The sequence below is a fragment of the Arvicanthis niloticus genome, chromosome 16 (assembly GCF_011762505.2).
Source record: "Arvicanthis niloticus isolate mArvNil1 chromosome 16, mArvNil1.pat.X, whole genome shotgun sequence".
NCBI lineage: Eukaryota > Metazoa > Chordata > Mammalia > Rodentia > Muridae > Arvicanthis > Arvicanthis niloticus.
In genome coordinates this window covers 56,736,182-56,759,983 of record NC_047673.1, presented here as the reverse complement: position 1 = coordinate 56,759,983, position 23,802 = coordinate 56,736,182, and the positions used below count along the sequence as shown (strand labels likewise).

The 23,802-nt window shown below is 40.0% G+C and overlaps 1 protein-coding gene across 13 annotated transcripts in view; it reads left to right on the top strand.

The window, feature by feature from the left end:
- Psd3 (pleckstrin and Sec7 domain containing 3) overlaps positions 1-22,669 on the top strand; it is a 515,401-nt gene extending 492,732 nt beyond the window's left edge. For all 13 annotated transcript variants that reach the window (XM_076914230.1, XM_076914229.1, XM_076914231.1 and 10 more), the window contains one exon: positions 14,589-22,669. In XM_076914230.1, coding sequence (XP_076770345.1) covers positions 14,589-14,804 — 216 coding nt within the window. In that variant the 3' untranslated portion in view covers positions 14,805-22,669. The remainder of the gene's footprint in view (positions 1-14,588) is intronic.
- The last annotated feature ends 1,133 nt before the right edge of the window (positions 22,670-23,802 follow it).

Below are 23,802 nucleotides of genomic sequence, written 5' to 3'. Positions count from 1 at the left end.
CACATGGTCAGCTCTTGTAATGTTGAATCTCAGATGCTCAATGGCAGGTCATCATCTGTAAGCCTCCTTTGGTTTCAGTACAGTTCTTGTCATTTTCACATGCCTCAGAAAGAAGGGCACTTTCGTTTAGGCAGAATATTAAATTACTGCCAACAACACCAGAGGTCCTATGTTTATGCGTTTCATTTATGTCCCAGGTTGCTTTGAGGACAAGCAGTTCTTCATGGCAAGCCAAATTCATAGCTCTCTGGATGGCTAAGAATGTCTATAAGCCCTCACTCACAGTAAATAATTAGAAATTGCAGTAAATATATAGGTTTAGGACTTGAACAAGGAAATCTACAGAAAACCAAAAGATTTGCATCTTAGCCTTGTAGGAAAGGGTTCATTACCTAAGACAGCAAGTTTTATTGAGAATGGGCTGTAATTAACTAAACCTGTACTTTTTCTCTTACTAATATTTGGTGGAGAATGGACAGTTTTGTTCTTGACTCAGTTAGTACCTGAAGCCATGGCCTTTTTTTCTCTCTTCTTTTTTTTTTTAAAAAAAAAAAGATTTATTTATTTATTTATTTATTTATATTATGTGTGAGTGCTCTATCTGCATGTACACCTGCAAGCCAGAAGAGGGAGGGCATTGGATCCCATTACAGATGGTTGTGAGCCACCATCTTGTTGCTGGGAATTGAACTCAGGACCTCTGGAAGAGCAGCCAGTGCTCTTAACCACTGAGCCATCTCTCCCACCCAGCCTTTTTCTTAGAAGAATTTTGTCAGAAAGTTTGCTTTTGGAAGGCATATACTTTGAAGTAGTTAATAACATTATAAGTCCACAAAAAAGGCAACGTAAGTTGCCTCCCAGTTTGAGGAAGCGTCAGCAAGAGCCACACTTCTTCACTCATTAGGTTACTTATCCTTCATTTGGGTCCCATTTTATTCTAAAGTGTTTTCACTGATTTTTCAAGCTTCCAAAGTACATTAGAAAAATATATAAAGACTTAGAGGGAAGACAGATGGTTTGTAGACAGAATAAACATTCACAAAGGTCCTGTCAGTCAAGCACAGTGGACTGAGCTATGCCAGGAAACATTTATGTGCTTGAAGAAGCGGAATCTTCCAATTCTCTTGACAGCATTTGTCCTCAGCCTTGGTATTTGTTTTTGCTTCTTTAAAAACAATAGCTACTAGGAAACGAAGACATTGTTTATTTCAAGACGTGTCTCATGCAACGCTTAAGATAGTTGCAATAGGTAACTGATCCTTACATTGAGTTAGACCTGAGGAGAGGGAGAGGGAGAAGAAGGTATATCAGAATATAGAGCTCTAAATCATTGCTAGACTGGGAGACAGTCAGTAAGGAAGGATTACAGAGGTAGGCTTGATCTCCGGCTCACAACGGTGATTGTAAAACTGAGTGCAACACAGTGTGTATGGACTGTGTGTGACAGCTCACATGCTGTGCTTGCAGTGTCAGTTCACTTGAGCAAAAGAAGTGGTTTCCTTCCTGTTGGCTCCATCATGTCACATCCAATAACTCTACATCCGTCTTTATACCTGAAAGAGTCTGAGTCCTCAACCCTGTTACTAATACTGCAGCCATTTGTTTAGGATTGAAATGCTAGTTGAGTTGTTGAATGCAGATTTCAGAATTCACCATCCCGATGTAGTTTGAGTGTCACGTGAAATTAGTGTGTCATAAATGTAACCAATAATGTTGGATGGTAAATCTTAATAAGTGAATTCAACCCTCTGTTGCTTACTCACTCATGTCCCTCTTGCCTTCTGCCCTGCATATAGTACTGTAGTATACTGCTGCAGGAAGACTCACAGTTCTTTGTTCTTTATAAACTTCCCTCCTCAGGCAGTCTCTATAACCACATAGATTGATAGACAGCAAATACAGAGAAGTAAAAGTTTTTCCTGTAATAAATGGCTAGAAAGTGGGTGTAACTTTGGAATTGGGCAATGGGTAGCCAATGACAGTTTTGAAATAAATGCAGGAAAGACCCATATTGTCAGGAGTGAAGCATAAAGATGATTCTGTTAAGGGCTCTGAGAAAGGAAGCTAAGATAAGCCTCATGTTTCCCAGAGAGTACTTTTGTAGTACTTGGCATAATGTAGAAAGACTCAAGGAACAGGAAGTCTCAGAAATGAGAATAGTGTACTAGAACTGGGAGTCAAGGCCATGCTTGGTAAATAGATGCAAAGCAGAATTGTCTGTAACCTAGGCCATTAAAAAAGGCTAATTTAAAATTGATAAATTCCGGTAATAGAAGTTTGTAAGCAAAACATTGAAGAAGTAGCTTGGCTACCTTTAATCACACATAGTAAGTTGAAAGAGGACCAAAATTAAAGACAGAATTTATTATCAAATGAAAGCAGAGAAAAAAGACTTGGAAATGTTATAGCATGATCCTATAAAGTGTGAAGAGTCCTCTGTAGGAACGCAAACCACAGGAATAGCCAAGCAGTTAGTTGCTGGAGAGGCTAGCCTCCATAGAAGAGGTCATTGGAACAATGGGAAAAAGACACCAAGGCTACGTCAGATGTCTGAAGATCACAGCTCCAGAAGTCTTGACTACTAAGTTTCCAGACTTAGTACAGACGAGACTACAGGATCTTAACATGTAGGGGGGAATTCACAAATTCCTGTGTAGCATCCCTCAGCCACCACAACTATGGCTTCAGCAGCCCCAAATACAGCAGCCCCAAATACATCCTCTACTTGGAAAATGTAAGTCATAAGTTTTGGCAGTTTCCTTACAGTACTGACTTTGTGAAATGAAAGAGCTTCTTCCATTGTTTCCTCCACTGAGATTTCAAAGGAATCTGGAGGACACTCAACGGAGATTTGTCTTTGAAAGGCAACTACTTCAGAGCCCCCAACAAAGATAATGCCTAGTGGCTATGTGAAATCAAGCCCTCTACAGAGTCACCATAGGAGAAATGCCTGTTGATGCTTCAGAGGGGAAGCCCTCAAGACTCCACTACTATAGAGCTACTGGTATGCAAATACCAGCCTAGGAAAACTGTAGGCATTAGACTTCAACCTCCATGTATGGAGTTTTGATGCCTAGACTAAGCACAGCAAAGGATTGAGGCTGAATCTTATCAGCCAGGGGCCTTCATCCCTACCTAGTCCGGGAGACAGGACATGAAGTTGAAAGAGATTTCTCCAGCTTTAAGATTTAATGTTGCTTTCCCTGTTGGATTTTGGACTTACATGGGAGCACAACAAAACATTTCTCAAGTGTTACTACACCCTGGAAAGAGAATGCTACACCCTGGAAAGATAAATCTATGCTTAGAGTACCACCCATATCTTATTTAGAAGAGATTCTAGACTGGAGACATGTTGCTGAGCTGTGGTATTTGCTAGGTTAGATGTATTTATACATATATGGCTTATTTTAAATTCATGATGTGGTTGTCAGAACATACCCCACTAAGGAGCATGCAAACGAGGATCGAGAGTCAGTATTTTGCATTGTGAGAAAAACTTGACTTTTGGAAAGTAGACGTAGAATATTGTCATTGGAAAGCCCCTAAATGCATGTGCCATATAAGTAAGGAGAACTCATTAGGTCATGAGAGCTCTGCCTTGACAGGGAGATCGCAGTCATTGTCCAGACAAGGTTAATTCCTTGAGAATTCCATGAGAAGGGCTCTGTTAGAAAACTAAGTGTGTCCCTCACTTGCTGTTTTGCTCCCCCCTGCTCCTCCTCCTCCTGCCATCAGATGACAGCAGCCGAAGGTGCTTGTCAAGTACTGAGGCAATGTTGTTAGGCTTCTCAACCTCCAGAGAATGAGTCAAAGAGTTCTGTTAGAAGTTACTTGGGTATTCTGTGATAGTGGCCCAAAACTGATTAAAACATGTTCCTTTGTGCTTAGAAGGAGGATACTTGCTGGATAATGTGTTCTCACATTTTTATTAATCATAAGAGTGTCAGATTCCCTCATGACTAAAACCAGGCAGTTAGAAGCTTCCTTGACTTAGTGGGCTGGAGTTCAACTGAGTTCCCACTCCTAAATTGTGACCCAGAGTAGCATATGTTCATGGCTTAACACACGGAGGACCCACACAGGCCACATGCCTAGAGAAGTCAATTTTAGAAACAGCAAATGTCTACTATAACAAGACGTAACAATATTTTAAGAGAGAATATTTTAAATCTAAAGAATCTGGGGCATTCTTAAAGATGCATTCTTTCCTGAGTTTTTATTTGTCTTGTCAATTAAATTGAGTTTATGTCTTCTCAACCTGGTATGTTTAAGAACAAGAATAAATTGACTAAAGTCATTGGGGGAACGTGTTTGAAGGCCACACAATGTTAATTAGAATTGGCTAAGCTTCCATTGAACTGTCTGATTTTTGTTTCATAATTGTTAGTGGGTAGTTTGATATATTTCCTTTTTGATAAAATTGATTACTTTCTCATGTTGCTCATTTTTCATTTCTCAACACTGTATCAGTAATTTCCAGAATGGGAGCTCTGCAGCTGACTAGCTTCCCATTCCTAAGAGCAATGGAAGGTCTACCTCAGCCCCTGCCCCGTTCCACAAAGCAACTTATCTTTGCAACAACATTATCTGGACACTAAGTTCCTTGTTCATGAAACTACAAAGACAAGAGTTATTTCCCTTTATCTCCCTAGTGACTGCTAAAGAGAAATCCCATTAACCTACTTAAAGATAATTGGTAGCCCTAGTCTGTAACTGGGTCTAGCCTGGAACTGAATGCCACCTCCTTTGTAGACAGCATCATAGACATGGTGTCATATGTTTGGATTTGAGGAACCAAAATAGCACAAGTTAATAGAATTCCTAGAAACTTACTTTTTTTCCTTGTAGTGGAGTGCTGTCTTAAATTATGTTCGAAGATAGAGACCAAAGATAAGCAATATCTAGATGCTCCTTTCAGGTCACAATAGAATCAGAATTCTTTGTCACTTGGAATCTCATATTGTATTACACAATGCAAAAGGACTAAGAAGTCTTGAAGTTTAATCTTTAAATGATTACAGTTGCTAGCAAAAGGAAGAAAAGACTAGAAACAGAATCTTTGCGCTTCAGTTAAAGAGAAGTTAGTGCCTTGCCTTGAGAAGACAGACTAAGCATTCAGTGATTTATTTGAAATGACTCAAACCCTAGGTCTTTCCTTTATCAGCTATGCATATGTTGCTGAAGTTTCTTCTTTAATGGCAGGCATATTCCTTTTTCTTAACATAACACCCAAAGGAAAGGGGTAGATGTTCTCAGAGAGTAAAGGCAGGGGGAGTATAATTAGCACAGACTGGGAGTCATCTGCCTATAGTTCTGGAGTATCTGGAGAATGATGTGGTGTAAGCCAGAGTAAAGACCAGTGTATGGCACTGTAGCAAGACGTTTTCTCAAAAAGCAAAGCTTTTACTAATCAAAACTGTGTAGTTCTGATAGCTAGGGGATAGTTCAGTGGCAGAGTGCAGGTGTGCATAAAGTCTTGGATTTAATCCAAGCACATGAATTCAGACAAACTGATAACAAAAACTTAATGTGAAACTGATGTATATATTAAAAATCAGTTGTGGGGGAGTGTTGCGTCCTGCTCCGCTCTGCCTGGCTTGGCCTCCCAAGTGCTGGGATTAAAGGGGTGTGCCACCACTGCTCAGCTCAAACTGCCGCTCTAGTCTTCAGGTCAGGGTCTAGAGAGAGAGAGAGAGAGTGGGGATAAGGGGAAGAAATGCACAGAATGGAGACAAGACAGAGGTTCTGATCAAGTCTCTTTTATTGAAGGGAAATCTGGGATATTTATACACTTTTGCCACGTGCCTTATAGGCACGTGGATATGACGTAAGCCTTACAGGCATGGATAGCACGTGCGCCTTGGAGGCATGTATGGCGTGGATAGCATGTGGATAGCTGCTTTCTAGCCGCTTTCTGCTAAAAGTTGGCTCCCAACAGGGGAGTGGTTCAGTAAAACAGAAAAGATCCCAGAAATAAACTCCTGAATATAAGTGTGATGGCTATTCTTGGTTGTCAATTTGACTATATCTGCAATGAACTAAATCCCAAGCATCTGAGTACACATGTGAAGGATTTCTTTTCTTAATTAAATCATTTGAGGTGGGAAGATCCACCTTGAATCTGGGCCATACCTTCTGCTGGCAGCCTATATAAAGAACATGAAAAAGGATGTTCTTGCTCTTTGCCTGCTTGTTAACACTTTCCCTGGCAAGTCCGTTCCTTCACTGGTATCAGAGCCTACTACTTAGGGTTCTGGCGTTAACTGAGACAAGCTGAGGCATCCAGCCTCATGGACTGAACAACTACTGACTTCTTGGATGACCCATTGGTAGGGAGCCATTGTTGGACAAGTGGGACCACAACCTGCAAACTAGAGAGACTTAAAACCCAGTAGCTTCTCGGCCCACAAGGCTGGATGCCTCAGAAGTCCTGTGTGCTGCAGACCTGAAGGCCTTCTTAAAAACTACGAATATTCAGTCTATACCTAAAGGCCGAGGAACTGGATTACAATAGAAACAGCAGTGATAGACAGCAGCTACAGAGTAGATGAGTTCACCAGCAAGAGGCAAAAGCAAGCAGTCAAAGAAGAGCATTTCCCTCTAACCTCCTTATGTCTGGGATACCTTCGCTGTTCCTGTCCATCCTTCCATAAAATGCCTTTTACAGACTTACACAGAGGCATGGCTTATTTGATTCCAGATTCAGTCAAATTGACAATGAAGATCAACCAATACGCATTCAGAGCACACAATTACAAATACTGCATGATGTGCTTGCTTTCCTTTGTTTCCGTTGCTAATAGCACACAATCTGAGTAAGTACATAAGAGAGATTCATTTTGGCTCATGGCTGTGGTCCATAGTTAAGGGCTGTATCTGGACCCACTTTGCTGGCAGATTCCCAGTCAACCATAGGGCACTAGGAGATAATGTGCATCATGTGTAAAAGACTTGGCAAAACTAACTTTGATGACAGATTTGATCATAAGATAACACATTTACCTGCATTAACCCATTAATCCACTCATGAGGTCAGGCTCCTCATCACCTCCTAAAGGTCCCACTTGGTCCTGCCTTTTAATATATCATAATTTGAATGTAATTTTAACATAAGTTTTTAAGAGAATAACCTCAAAATGTGTAGAATGCTTCAAGTTCAAAGAGAAATAAAATGAGGATATATTGTAGTGAGTTGGCAATGGATGAGATAGCTTAGACCAGAGTACTATCAAAGCTTGCTCAAGTTATACTTTAAGGAATATCTAGAGAGACTGATCTGCCCATCATGACTAACACTGATGGTTTTTGTACTGTGTAGTACTGTGTAATTGTGACAGACAAGCTTATAGTGAAGGACTCTGGGAACTGGGGGTAGAGAGATGGCTTAGTTGACAAAACTCTGCCAAGCAAGCATGCACATAGTAGTTTGGATTCAGCATCTGTATTTCCACCAACTGGAGAGTGGAAACAGGCAGATCACTGGAGCTCATTTGTCAGCCAGGCTGGATAAATCAGTGAGGTCTAGGTTCAGTTAGAAACTATCTCATAAGAGTGAGAGTAGTGAAGGAGAAATTCGAGTAAAATTCTGGCTTGTGTACATGTGCAATGTGCCTACTGCATTAACATGTATTCATTCTCTCTCTCTCTCTCTCTTTCTCTCTCTCTCTCTCTCTCTCTCTCTCTCAGCAAGAACATATTTACAGTGGATAAGTTGTTAATTCTCATGGAATCAGAAGCAAAATCAAAATATAACCCCAAAGATAATTAACATGAGTGTATAAGACTGGTTTTTTTTTTTTTAGCTAAAGTTTTTGTCTTAGGGAAAAGGAAATTTTACAGAACTAGCAATAAGCAGTTCTCTAGCTTGAATGGTTCTATCTTGGGCAAATAGAAGCTTAGTGTTATTTGCCTATGATACCTGTGGTTCACGACATAACTTGTCTCACTTTGCTGAACAACAGACTCTTGAATTCTACTAATCCAGTCATCAGTCAGGGTGAATTTCTCATCTTTGATTAATTTTGTGCTCATTTATGTTCAAAACTGTCACCCAGAAGACCTGGGTGTATGTCAACCCAGTGACATCACATCTAGATGACCCCACATCATTGCCAAGAATCATTTCCCATACATTTCCCAGAATCCACCTGGCTACTTCCCACTCTTACCTCTAAGAGGCTACGTCACCACCCATATAAAAATAGGCAGAACCCTGTGACCATGCTCTCTTCTTCTTCTTCCTCTTCTCCCCCCCCCCCCCTTTGCTTTATCTCCTGAATAAACCCCACGTAGAACCATTTGGTCTGCTGTGGTCTGTTCTGAGCTGTGTGTAGACGTATATCAGGTGTTACCATTGAGAATGGGCATAGCCATACACCATTGGTTGCCCTGTTTGTGGGTTGGAACTAGACCATCATTGTTTGAGCTTTCTCTTAGAAAACAAAATGTTTAGTATTTTATTTTCTAATTAAGCTTTATATAGGTTTTTAAGTTAAGAATTGTTTAGTTTAATTTAAAGAAGAATGGGCAAATACTGGTGTAGACTGCATGAGGATGATGGTAGCAGTAGTGGAGAAGGTGCTTGTCCACAGGAGTCTAACCCCCAATCCTCTCCTCCTCCTCCACAAAGAGAGGATACTTCTACTCTGGTCCATAGTGGGCAGGACACAACTATCTATGTCCAGTCTGCTCACTGTCTCTCCAAAGGGCCCTTAGGCTCAACAAAGACCTGTTGGCCCTTAAGAAAAACAGAGACGCAAAACAGTAAGAGTTTCAGCTCTAAAAAAAAAAAATTATGGAGAACTTTTGTAATTTTACAGACTTTCGGTGTTTTGAAGGCATAAACTACAAGTAGGGAATAGTATCACACTGGCCATAAAGAATCCGGATTTGTGTTGGTTGCATAGAGGATGCCCTTTAAGAAAGGACTTAGTTAACTCAAAGAATGAAGAGTAAAGACTTTGTTGGAGTGGTGGGCTAGATGAGTCTACTTGATGTCTCCACATAGACTGTTTTGTCTTCATGAAAATCTCACCATGGCAGACTGGTTTGTGTACTCCTGTAATCTCAGTTGTTTTAGAGACTGAGACAAGAGGAGCCCATATTTAAAACAAGCCTGTGCTATACGTGCATGCAAGGCAGCGCAGGAAACTTAGTGGGACCTTGTCCTCAAATGAAAAGTAAAAAGAGGGCTGGAAATGTAGCTCGCTGGTAAAGTTCTTCCCCGGCATGCATGAGATTCTCAGTGCACTTATCTCCAGGGAGGACTCAGGAAATGAATTACAGGTTTGAGCCTGGTTGGGTTTTAATTTATTCTAGACATAAGATATTCATTTGTGTACATCAAAATTCTTTGAAATAGATGGAACTCAGGCATGATCTAGATGTCTAGTAGGTGTAAAATTTTGGAGGTGGTTCAATCTGATTTGATTTTCTAATTTCTTCTACCATCTGGATTCCATAAAGATTATGACGGGGACAAGGAAGGGACCATAGAATGATAACAGGTGATACACTGTAGGCACAGTACCTTTTGTGTGTGTTAGTACAAGCTTTTGTTTTCTGCTTATATCATCGTACAAAAGGATCTCATTTTTAATTATTTTAAAAACTACATGTCACTAAGCTCATTTAGAGAACATTAAAGCCAAAATCAATACTGAATCAAAAAAAAAAAAAAAAACCAAACCCAGTGTGCAGACATCTTTAGCTTTTCCAGAATGCAAGGTATGCACACTGATGATAATGTATGGTATTTTCTGTAATTAGATAGTGGCTTACCTAGTGCGTGCAGATAGGCAGACATGTAAGAAGAATGGGTGAAAACCCTCTGGTGTCTTCATGTTAGAAGTCTGTTCTGCCTGCTGCTACTTTCTGAAGTTAGCAAATAGAGTTGTGTAAGCTACGTGGTCAAGAAGAAAGTAAATTGCACATAATTCTGCCATGACCTCCAGGAATGCAGGCTGGAAATGACCAGTCTGTACTTGAATAATCAAGCACTTTGCAAGCGACTTGCTCTGTTTCTTTTGATATGGCATTCATTTGTTTTTCCTGTAGAGAAATCTAAAAGCAAAATGTGCTTTGTCATGTATGTTACTGCTGATTCTGTCTGAAGACGATCTTGTACCCTACCTCTGGGAGAAAACAAGATGTTAGGAAAACTATACAGGATGTGGTTTCTGGAGCATTGGGTTGTGAATATACATGGGCAGTTAGTACGTGTTACACAGCGGCATGGCTTTCATTAGGGGTGTGTCAGTTGCATTCCTGTATCAGAGAACAGAGGGAGGAAACTCTGTTATGAAACTCTGTTACATTAAATGAGACGGGAGACTCTGAGCAGAGCTCCAAAGAAGGGAAACCATCAGATGCAGGTACGCTTATATATGGGTGTGATGAAATTAGTTTCGAAGAATATCAGTTGCTGAGGTCCGTTTTTTTGGTTTTTGTTTTCAGAGAGCAGTTAACATGTACTACAAGCAGCCTCACACATGGGCTTAGGCACAGGAGGTTTGAGTCAGCCCTCATAGACCTTGCTACAAAAAGAAATAACTTTTTTTCCTACAAATTGGAGAAAGATTTTTTTATAGGGAATTAAGGATAAGCTTAATAAAAATAGTAAAAGCTAAAGAGGTTCCAGATTGAAGAAATTATTTTAGTTTTTAAAAAGCCACTCATATTTTAATTGTCTTTTACACTTGATGTTGATAGACGCTTCATAAAAACAGCTAATTCTAAGAAAGAAACTATCAGAGAAAACTTGCTGGCCCATCTCCCAGAAACAACAGTTATGCATTTGGGCACCTAAGTCCTTTCATCTCTTGCACTTGGTAGAAATCCCATCTGAAGTTGTTATCAGTTAGTGTGGTCTAGACTGCTAGAAATCTGTTCACACTACTGGAACAGCCTGGAGTAAGAAAGGTGATCATGCAGCTCAGAAATATAGAACTGATCTGAGAATGTGCTGATAGTGTTTGTAGACTACCACAGATTTTTAATAGCATCACCAATGATAACAAAATTTCACTGACACACCCCTTCTCCTCATAAACATGTTTTTATCCTTTATAAACTTCTTTTGCCCTTTATAAACTTTTTTGTTCTTTATAATGAAAGACACATAGCTGATAAGACTGAAGAATGACGACGGACCAATAGTCTAGAATGGACTAAGGTGTACATTCTTTAGTTTAATGGCATTGCCATCCGTAGGTGTCTCTCGTAACACTGGTGTCTTGCAGCCACTGTGCTTTTTGTGGACTCATTTTTAATATCTCATCTGATTTAAGGCCCCTGATCAGAAACTGTTAGTTTCCTATGTAGTAATGACTTTGTAGAGTGATATTAAGTTAATTTTAAAAGCCTGCTTTTAATATATGCCTTCTCTTTTCTATATACTCCATTTTGGATCATCCAATTATAAAATGCATCAGTGAAATATAATCTTTTAATACTGTTATTGTCTGTCTAGTGCTAATTGGTTCTAATTAATAAGGTGAGAAACCACTATTGTCTGACCCAGGGGCTTACCCAATCTTAGTTCAGTTTCCATATCAAGGCATAAATGTGATCCTCACACACCACATAAAAATGGGATGTGAGAATGACCATGCAGATAGATGTAAATAACCCTTGGAAAAGCTGTATCTCTATAGTGTGCAATTGTGTGTGTGAACCCAGAGGGTCCTCACCAATCAGAATAAGATCAAATTACTATCCAAATGCAGAGGCACCAGAGTACAGGCAGAGTAGACCAATTTATGACTTTAAGCTTACAGTGGGTAATAAAGTCTGTTCTTCTCTTACTGCTCCATAAGAGATGCTCATAAAATAGGTCTGTGTTTTATGGTCCTCTGAGATATCCATCTGTCTCTGAAGAGAGAGGGACTTGCTCTCAACCAGGCAGGTAATATTTGGTCCCCTGGTTAGGGTTTGTCACAGACAGTATCTCGACAGTCAAGATCAAGTAAATATGGGCAGAGAAGGAATAAGCCTTGGAATAACAAGTCAGATCTTAGTGACCCATGGAAGACATAGGAATGGTGGAAAAGGTAATGATGTATTCTCAGAAGTTCTTGAATTAATTTATCAGGCATCTACTGTCAATATCTAAATCTGTTGTTTTCATTTTTATAAAAGCTGGCATATTCTGTATACATAAAATATGTCTACAATATATCTTCTGTTAGACTTGGGTAAATTTATTTTCTCTTACACCTAATCTTTTCCATTCATACATTCAGTGAGTGTTCAGTGTTTATTCTTAATAAACAAAAGCAATTGTTTTGCCTTCATCTGTAAGCATCTAGGGAACAAAACAGAAATAAACAAGGTCTTCGAAAAAGTAAAAATGTAAGACGCTGGAGATGGGAGGGCTGATGAGAGAAGGAGCAAGTGAAGGGAGGAGGAGAGGTGGCTAGTTTCTGACGTGGCAGGTCGTGGTGTGACAGTGATCGTGAAGTCTGAAACTGAGGAAGAGCAGTAGGGTGTGATCTCTGTGGATTTGTGGGCAAAGCACATTGGAGTCAAAGAAAGTAGAAAATGCAAGAGGCCCTGGAGGTGTGTGCCTGGCATATACAAGAGCAGCCAGGAGGCAGTCCCTTTGGTACACTGTAACCTAGAGAGTTCTTTAAGAGAAAAGCTGTGGAGTTGGGGACACAAGGAGTGACAGCAGAGGTTTGTCGTATCTAGGTCATTTGAAGGATCTGGGGTTTTAGTTTTAAGGATCGGTGGCCTTAGGATACCTTAAGCAGTGACAGCATGCAGTGTCTCACATCAGTGTCTTTTGAGAAGAGTGTACATGAGTGCTAAAGAAGAGATCAAAGAGGTAACTAGGCAGCTTCTGTAATAGTGTATCCCTGAGGTGATTGTGCTTGCATCAGATTTGGTAGGGGCACTGAGAAAGCACAGGGTTCTGTATTTATTGTGAAGATGGATGAATGGGACTTGTTCACAGACTGAACGTAGGATATAGAGAAAGTAGAGTCAAGGGGAAAAGTCTTTATTATCACATTTTCTTCTTCATGATGTAAAAATGTTCTCTACGTAGCTCACTATAGTGGGATTTTAATCAGACTCTGGAAGCTCTTAGAATCTCTTAGAAACTATAAGGTATTCTGCATATAGCAGACATCCAGGAAAAGTCTAAGAGAGAATTGTATTCAGCCACAGAGAACAAATGAGGAACATAAAACAGTGGACTTAATAGTCACTGACATAATGTTTCGTACGTACCCACATTGTGGCCAGTAGCAAAGTAAAGTCTATCAATGACTCATTGACTATTCAGAAAAAAGCAGCAAAATCATACCATACCACAATTTATTAACCAAGTAGTCTTTTCATAGATGTGATTAAGACAAGAGGTGCATTGGTGCTCAATAAGGCTGTTTTTGATGCTTGAGACCAAGATGAGTGCTATTTTATTATTAAGGAAAGCTTTCAGCTATAAGTAGTAGAAAATTGACCAAATGTTTAAACAGCATAAATGTTCTTACATCCCAATTTAAAACAAATATAAGTGGGTGGTTACCGTCTGCCAAATGCTATCATTGTGAATGTACATAATCTTTCTAAATTTCTGGAGCATGATAACTTTTATTTTCATGCTTGTTTTATGGTTTCAAAATGATTACCTTAGTTGCAAACATTGGGTTTATCACCTGAGATCAGAATAGCATAAGGGCTTTCACAGAAATGCCCTAGCAGACATACAAACACACACGCACACACGCACGCACGCATCCATCAAGAGCCAAGGCCAGGGCGTATGGCCAAAGAGGAGACTGAAGGCATGACAGGAATTATTGTGTTTGATTTTTAACTTTGTTTCTTTCCCTTAGGCTAGTCACATGAATATTTTTAATTAAAATAAATAAAATAAAATTCTGTTCCATTTGTTAAAAGGAATAGGCTATTAAAGAAGCAGCAGCCCCTTTGCTAAATGTCATTCATAAGGTTCTTCAGTGATTAGAAAATAAAGTATCATAGCACAAGAGAGATGAGAGTGGGGAAGAAAGGGGCTGTCTGGAACATCGATGTCGTTCCTTAAACAGCCAGTCACAAAAGAAATGGTATAGAATGAGAAAAGCACCAGAAAGCAGTTCCATGTGCTGCAAGCCTCATCTTGTTTTCTGGTAACCACTCTTCATACTCTTGGGACTAAGAATTGCCTGATCCTAGAAGAAAACCAGTAGAAACTCAGAATGGCTTCTGGAATGAATGACTGTCTGACAGGGGACTGACTAGTAGGTGGGTTCAGAGTGGAGGAACTATCCAGTTAAACTCCTGCCTACACTCTCTTGGGCACATCCATTTTAGATGCATCCAGTCCATTGGTCTCTCCAGTACATTGAGATTTCCTTAAGAATCCAGAACAAATACTAATGAAAATTCTAGGTTAGTTTCTTACCTGAATAAATGAGTCAGTCATCATCCTGCAGTTATGAGTACAGAAGTAACTTGTCAGCTTGGGATAAAGTAAAATATTCAAAAACGTATTATGTTGTATATAGTAACCAGCCAGATGTGCTACACACATAGAATTGCAAACTGTACTGACCACATTTCTCTGATTTTGCCTTTAGAAAACCCGTTATGAAATTTATGTCAACGTTCTGAAAGAAGGAGGCAAAGAGCTCCTGACTACTGAGGGAAATGAGCCAGTGGGACTGAAGAAGTCACACTCAAGTCCTTCCCTTAACCCAGATGCATCTCCGGTCACTGCCAAGGTCAAGCGCAACGTGTCAGAGAGAAAGGACCACCGACCTGAAACACCGGGCATTAAGCAAAAAGTCACTTAGAATCCATCTGCGGCCAGGAAGTGCTGGTCATGGAGCAAAATAGGGTTTTTCAAGATCTTTCTGGTAATCCGTGAATATATTTAAAAAAAACAGTCTGTGACTAAATGGTGCATTAGTCACCTTTTATATTGTATATTTTTGTTAGTTTCTGTACAGGTGTCTTTGCTCTTGAGTTCCTTGCTTTGATGATTTGGCCAACTTTATAACTAATGCACCTTTTGTGAGGAGGAGAGGGTTACAGATCCTTTCTCCTTCTGCTTTCTCTTATTTGCACTTCTGCATAGTTATTTTATGTATTCCCGATCAACTGTTGTACTTTTTTTAGGTTTAAATTTTTAATCCATTGTGAAACACATAACTGGACAAGCATTGTGCTTTAGTAAATCCTAGACTTTACATGTGAAATCCTGCCCAGTCACGGAGGTGAAGTTGAAAGTTCATAGTTGCTCACATAAAAGTGGCAGTGCTGGGAGTCAAGGTGTCCCAAGGTGGGACACTTGTGCGTTCATCCTGGCACCTGTTGTTGGTGCTGGACACAGGACAAAAGGGAGCACGAGGGTGACAGGACTGGAGACCTTAGGGAAGCACAGGAGTTGGTCTCAGGTGTGCATTCCATTCCAGCCATGCAAGGGAATTCAGAAGTGGAGTCATCTTGCTTGAAGGGAGGCTGAGGATGGACTGATACCAAGCCACTTTTGTTTTCTAAAGGCTGGTGACAGTAATCAGCTCTTCAGAGCTGCAGCACTAGGATGGATGGTCTTCTATAGACACGTTACCTCACTCCCGTGGGATCTAGACTAGGAATCAAAATCATCTCTGTGATTGATGCCTTTCCATCCAGGACTAGATTCATTTTTACATAGATGTGCAGGCATAGCTCATATCCTGGTTGAAACAAAACAATGTTGAAAATGAATACCACCACCACCCCTTTTTCCTTTCTATATCAAGACAAATAAGGAGCATCACGGCTACAGTTCTTCCTCAGGCTCAGTGGCCATCAGACCACAGCTGAAATCAGTCTGATCGCAGGGACTGAGTGAGGATGGAGGGACCTGATGACATATGTGCGGCTTCTTAGCTTGCTCTCTCCATCTCTATAGCCGTCTTGCTGTGTCACCATTAACATGGCTCCTGGAGTTACTTGTATGCATTTAATCTTACTTTTCCCTGTATTCAAAATGGTTTCACCTTACAGTCAAAGCAGTCCCTTTAAAATTTAAAGTATTAAGTAGAATATTGTCTGTGGAGGAAGAGAAAGACGTAAAAGGTAAGCTTCCTCTGTGGCTGAAAACGGTCCAGTTTCCAGCCTTGAAACTGTGTTCTCTAAAACTACTATCTTCCCATCAAAATATCTTCAAAACTAACAGGATGACATTTAGATATTCTTTATCCTCCTTAAGTATTTCCTCTATTTCTACTTGGTTAGTTGAAGGTACTATGACCAGAGAATCAGCTGCTCTTGCATGAATAGCATGATTCTAGTAAGTTAGAGAAAGCCTGTTACAAATCCTGGTAGTTTATAGAGACATCTCATTAGGATGTACTAGCATTTAGTCACAGGACTGTGTATTAGCCTGTCCTTCTTTCACCTCTGTACATGCCCACCTTGCTTGTGCCCCAGAATAGTAACACTTCTCTCCAATATGGTAGCTGCTTGCTTCATGGTATTTTGCCACACTATTGGAAAAACTTCCTTAAACTTCTATCTCATTTACGTAAAGGCAGTGATTTAATTTATATTTCAGAACCATGAAGCGAATATGATAGTTAACATTGTAGTTCCATATACCTGAACTATTTCATAGCATCCTAGTGAATCCAGTATTTCCCAAGCAAGTCGTCTTTCTTCTAGAAGGTGAACTATCACTGTCTGCTTTTTGCCTAAGTATTTGTAATCCCTGAAGGGAAAGGTACCAAGACCTTTGGGTCTTGAGCATCATCTTTGAGCATCAGTAGCTGAAGAACAGTTAACATGTCTAAATGTGTCTGTCCACAGTGTGTGTCTATGTGTATAGAATGTTTGTGTACTTGTGTAAAATATCTAATATACATTGAATGGTACCTTGCTGCAGAGTTTCTGACATGGAGAATTGTCTAGGAATGCCCTCAGCATTAGCTCTGTCACTGCTCCTGTCACAGGACTCACTAGTGCTGGCTCCAGAGCTTCTGGACATGCTTATAGATAATCAGATGACAAAGGCACTTTTAAAGTTGTGGACTACTATGTCTGCATCATTTATCTTGAAAACTAACTGAAGCAGTCTTTTGTGAGTCAGAATCCCAGCCTGCCCTAGTGTAATGCTGTCTACCTTTGGGAGATAGGCTAAAAATGTGTCTTCCCTGAGGCCTCTGGAAAGATGCTGCATTCTCTGATATGATGGGACTCTGGGAGTCTGGTCCATAGCCAACCCCATTTCTCCCACAGTATTGAGTCCTGAGAAATGGAAGGTGGTCCTTTGTACAGCTACTCTAAGCCTGTTGCCCAGTGCACGGTACAGGGAGCTCTTGTCTCCTTCTTTCTATGGTACTTCATTCAGTCCCACCCATACCTACTGTCACCCCTACCTCAGTTCTCTGGAGTCTTGGAATTCCTCTCTATATGATAAAGCATTATCTATATAACATTAATACTTTAAAGGATGATTCTTAGTATTGAAAATATCAACAAGTCATCAAAAGACTTTGATGATAGCCTTGTTGAAAAACTGACCATTGAAGCACCCCTTGTATAAAATCTGAGTGTGTCTTGGACTTCACCCCTACTGTACATGCTGGCTTCCAAAAAGATTTACCAGGGACCCAGTTTTTAAAATTCTATTTCAGAGTCCTTGTTTTATTGATATATCATTAGCATTTCTAAAAATGTACTTCTAAAAGTATATATAATTTATCTAACTCTTAGCGATGTCTAATTAAGTCAACTGTTACTTTATATATGTTTCCATGATTCCCAATGAAACTGGCATGTGGGAGAGCCCTCTGGTAGAAATAGTTTATAGGTTATATGTAACTGTTTGAAATTGCACTTACAGAGCCATTTTCTCATGCAACAATCTTGTGTAGTATGTAAGGTGCTCTGTGCCTCTGTTTTTCTTTCCCTCATCCTGAAGGTGAGGACTATTTCCAAGGCAAATGTAGTGGGGGGTTAATTGGTTCTGAAAGAGGAAAACCTGCTGGTTTCCAAGGCCCAGCTAGGGTTGTGCTATAATCTCCTTGGGAAATTGAGAGCAGGAAGGTATGCTGGTTCTTCTTCAGCTTCTGTCCCTTTATTCATCATATAAAGAGCAAGGATGAAGGATCATGCTCTGAAGTAAAGAAGGACTATCCTGAGATACTCCTCATCTGCCTTTTTGATTAGAAGTCAATTTTCCATTATCTTCACAAATAAGAGAGACCTGAGATAGAGTGAGTTAGCTTTACATGGAATTTAAATTTTTTGGCTTTTTTTTTTCTGTTAGTCATCAGTTAAGCCTTGCTTGACATTAAGTTTCATTAAGTTTCTTAGTTATGAACATCTAAGTATTTGTGGTTTAGTTATTATGGACACAAGACTTTTTTTTCAGGTCAGCAGCCACCTTCCTGGTTTTAGCAGAAAATGATACCATTGTAGTTCGCATAGCGTGTATTTTCCCTGTAAAGCTCACACTAGAGGCCTGGTTTCATACAGAATTGTAGCGTCAGTTAAACATAGATATGGTTCAAGAATGATAATGCATCTTGGGGTCTGAGGCATATGAGCTCTGCCATAGCATCTGGGTTACTGAGACAGAAGCAGACCAGTCAGGTTTGTAGGCAGAGGACCTACCTTGCTCCACAGCCTCTTACCTTCATTTACCCAGGCCAGGCTGCTTGGAAATTAGCAGAAGTCCCGCCACCCATTTGACATCTGCTGTCATCATGGCATCCAGAGGACTTTATCAATCCACATAAACTAATCCCTGACATATTACAGAGGTACTTTGTCACTGTATTTCCTTTCAGACTCCTTCTCCATCCTTCGCACTTAACAGGACTGATATCTGAGGGCATTCTCATTCTGTATCTATAGTGGGCATCTTATAGCAGTTGGCTCATTGCATGTGGAGAGAATGTCAGTAAGTACTTGAATCTGCATGGCAGTTTGCTAACTTGTATGCAAGAACAAGGAGCAAGGAATACAGCAAGTTGCTTGTACATACAGTAGGTTTCCTTAGGTCTTGTGGGCACATCTTTTGTAATTTATATGTATATCTGTTGTATTGCAGCATTTGGGGAAATACTTGTATAGAAAGTATGTCATATGTCAAAGGAAATGCTTTCTGTCACCTGCCAATGTTGTGTTTGTGGGTATTTATAGTTGTATGTATGTATGTATGTATGTGAATCAATGTGTAGATTGTGTATCAGTATATGGTATATGTATGTTGAAATTATTTTTGTCTTTTAACAACCAGTATAATATGAAAAGAAAGTTTAAAAAACCTCATAGGAATGATTATATAGTACAGTTGTTGAGAGTTCATATAGTGGTATCATTTTATTAAACTTAACTTTAAATGATATTTTGATTAAATTTTTTAGTAAGACTTTACACTAGAAAATTCCATCTTTAAGCTTTGAATTACCAGGGCAAAAATGACTTTAACCTAAACTTGTGAATCTATTGACGTGTACAGTGTGCAATACAGTGAGAACTCATTATAGTTTGGGAAATACAGAAGTTGAGGGAAAGCCAGCCTGTGCAGTCTTAGCTACCTTAGTATTAAGAGCACTTAACAATGAAGTCGAGCTGATAACTTAGGGCTTATTACAAAAGGTGATGCTCTCAAGCTCACATTCTTTATTGTTGTAATTAGTCCAGAAAAATACATAGCTTTCCGAAGAACTAAGTAAGTACCCAGTGTATCTTTTATGTACTGGTGTATCTTTTAGAATAGATCACTCTTCCTGGTGCCGCATCTTTGCCCTCTTTGATATACAGAAATATCACAGATACTGAAGTCTATCAGGGCATCCCAAGATCGGGTACTGTATTCCAGGTTCGCAGTTGCACAAATTAACAGCTAGTATTGTAGGTAAAAGGACTTTAGGAACAGGCTAGACTTTATTTAATATTTTTATACTTCAGTCTCTTTTTCCTGACTCTCCCCAAAGAAGAGCCACTGGCCTTAGTTGTTTAATGTTATTGCTTATATTATAAAGTGTAAATAGTAACTAAAGTTTTATTACCCAGCATGTTTGGTATATTTAAAGCAGCGACTGAGTGTGTTTGAGTGTGTGGTTGGGTGCAGTGTCTGTTGGAATACACTGCCTCATGTCTTCACGTCTGAGTCAGAGAATTGGAAGTGTGGGGTCTGAGACTCTGCTTCAGCTCCAGGCTGCAGTCCTGTATTGGCAGTTACACTTGAGTTTAGTTCTTATTAACTCCTCAGTCTCAAACTATTTTTTATAAATTATATTTCCCAACTTGGTTTTATGTGTGGTGGGCCAGCTCTGTGGATAATCACCAGGGCTTCGGCAAGAATATTTCCTTCTAAGAATTACTTGGGATTTTCAGAAAGCAGCCATTGACTCAGAAGTTAAGTGGTAGAACTGAGGTAGACTTTAGGTCATTGCTACTTGAAAAGTTTTAATTTTAATATGAAGCCATGAAAGTTGTAAAGCCAAGTAATCATTTGAATGGATAATAATATTCACACTAGAGAGTATATATGCACATTGAATTTTTTATGTCATTAGGATACTGTTTTAAGCTTTAGGAATAAGAGTAATTAGACCAAATTAAAGTGCAGGGGTGAGCTGGCTGTTTTCCACTTGGGGTAGTCATGTGTTATTAAATTCTTCTAAGAGATCCAAAACTGATTAACCCTTAGGTGTTTAAGGAGAAAATTGATAGACCTAGAACCTCATCTGGACAGAGAGAGAGAGAGAATTTTTTAAGCTATACAAATGTATTACCTTAAGACACCAAGGGCCAGAGTATTATTCTACATGATGAATGGAGACAGTAGAAACCGTATCACAGATGTGTTCCAAGACCCAGGGGAAAGGATGGAGTGCTGGTGTCAGACTCTGAGAGGGGGAAGGGACAGATGCTGTATCCTTCTAGTGGACACCAACTTGAAGGAATTCTTGTGACCCACAGGCAGTGATTCCAGAATCCCCACTAGCACTCTGCAGATCATTCCTTCCAGAGGAGAGTGTAAATGGAGAAGCCAGATTACCCTTGGAGCCCAAGGTGTGCTTTGCCTGCCGTGGCTTCTCAGATATAGGTGAGAGAGATTGCACTGGACTGTGCTAAACAGCTGAGCACATGTCCACAGGCCAGGGTCTTCAGGATGGAAACAGGCAGGAACCCAAATACAAAGCACGTTTGCAGGGGAGAGTTCAGCTCTCACTGGTAGTCACGTGAAAATAAGCACCTTGGCTTCAATTTGGAAAGCACTTCAATTTGGAAAGTGAATGGAGAGAACTTTGGAGTTTCACTTAGAGTTTCCCCATTGCTCTATGTCAGTCTTTGAACACACCCTCAAGTCCCAGCCTCAAGGCTCAATGAAGGATCACATAGCAGGTCTGAGGCTCACTGCTCTGAGCCCTGAGCCCAGGGCAGTGGAGAGCAGGGTGATCTTCCCTCTCTGGAGCTTCTCCTTGGCCTTCTTCTCCACTTGGGCTTCTGCTCAGCAGCAGGTATATTCTGGGTTCCACGTTCATTAGGAATCCAGCTGTCCCAGTGGCTTGACCCTATTTAGGCAAGATATCCACTCTGAGGGTGACACAGTCATGGAGGAAGACAAATGTGACAAGATCCGCAGTTTGAAGCAAAACTGTGTTTTGTCTTTGTAAGTAACAGACTGGCACATTGAGTTCTGGTCAGTGTCAGAGGATATCTTTCCCTTTGCTCCCAGATTTCCAGAGATGGATACTGTTTCCATTTCTATGGGAAGGGTCAAGAACATAAAACTGCTCAACAATGCTCGATTCCCTTGAGAATTGGTGAGCTAAGGCCAACATGCCTCCCTGCATTCTCTTCTACCTCAAGTTTTTGGAATTCAATTCTGGAACAGAAATTTATACAAGAACCCATGTTGTCAACCCTGGTTACTGTGGCATGCACATAAAGGTGACAGTCTGTATCTTTTAAGATAAATAGGAGCTGGGCTTTGGCGGCCTATTGACCAGTTTATATCTACTGTGGCTCCAAATGATTGGCAATGCACAATATTCCTTTACCTCCAAAGTTTTCTCCATTGGTCATTTATGTGTCACCACAGTTCCAGTGTCGTATGCCCCTGCAAATTGTGAAGGTAATTAGTGACAAAATAGCCCCCCCCCCCTTTTAGTGGCCAAACTGTCAGCTGCAGCAGACCTAGGAAAGCTAGTGGTCCCACACCATGTACTGAAAACCTGTTCCTTATCACACACCGAACTCAAGAAATGCCATCTCTAAATAGTGCCATTCAAGGTGGTAGTCGTTTGAATGGAACAGTAATCTATGTGGATATTGTTAAAGTGTTTAAAGAATATTTTGAAAATTAAGTTTACATTTTACAATTGCTTTATTTTTATTGAAATAATTGTATATAGATATTTCCCTATTTCACTGTTACTAAAGTAAACCTTGACCTTGAAGACGAGTGGGTCAGCTGATATGTATAGAAGCGGTGATGTAGACAGTACCTTTCTCTATTGTGTAAATGGTCATGAATATAATTGTCCCTGTGTTTTTATAAGTTGAGGGTATTTTGTTGTTTTATGACAACAAAATTTATTGCATTTGAAATGGTTTTTATGTAACAGAAATCATGCAAACAGTGAAGGATTATAATATGGTATATGTAAATGTATAAACTTTAGAAAGAAATAAATACAACAAATTTCAATCACTTTGGGAGAATGTTTGTATTTGCTTATCTACTCAAGTTGAATAATAATTTTAATAGTAAGTAATACTACACCCTTTATTTTTTCATAAACAGACAAGCATAGAGACTGGGGACATGGTTCAGTGGCTAAGAACACTTGCTGTGCAAGCATGAGAACCTTGAGATCCTAGTACTTGGGTAAAGTACTGGTTAGAGCCTAGCACGTAGTCCTAACGTGGTCTGAGACGAGAAACTCATTGGGAGGTGTTGCCTACCAGCCTAGATATGGGCTTACTGAGAAACTCTCTCTCAAAGAAATGAGGTAGACGGAGATCAAGCAGAGTATTTGATATTCTCCTCTGATGTTTATGTGTGGACAAAGGCACATGTGTCTGCATGTGTACACCCACAGCCAAACATGACGCACGCATCTGCAACTCAAGCACTGAGGAGGCAGAGGTAAGTACATGTGCAGTGTTCACCGATTAGCCAGTCTATAGCCAAATTGGTGAGCTTTTCAGGCTCTGTGAGAGACCCATTTCAAAAAGTGAAGTAGAAAGCAACTCTGGAAGAAACACAAGTAGACCTTTGAACCTCCACATGTATCTACACACACACACACACACACACACACACACACACACACCATATAAACAACAATAAATAGTAAGAGATATACAAGATGGAAGAACTACAAGATAAAAGGACTTGACCTTTGAAGTTCAGTGAGGTGGTATTCACTCAAATAGCTGACACCAGTTAGCCTCCATGGAGGTCTATGAAGAATGGTGTCAGGACAAAGACCTAACTAAATATGTTAAAGACCTAACAGCCTGTTGTCTCAATGAGAACCTTAGAGCAAAGGGGGAAAATTAACTTCTTGAGGCAAATTCCAGACTTGTTTGTGTCCTTCTAGTGATGGCTCATCAAAGCAAGTGCACTATGTAGTTAACCTGTCCTAAAATGCAGATACTCCTCTCCAGGGCATTGCTTCTCTGTGGCCATCATGCACCTTTGTGGTCCCTAAGATAGCCCGGTGTTAAAATTGAGGTCTATTGATTTAGAGAATGAAATTCCACTTCTGAGTGTTGGAAACAATGTCACAGTAGGCAGTATGGACTTGCTGAAATATGACTGGTTGAGACAAAAGTACC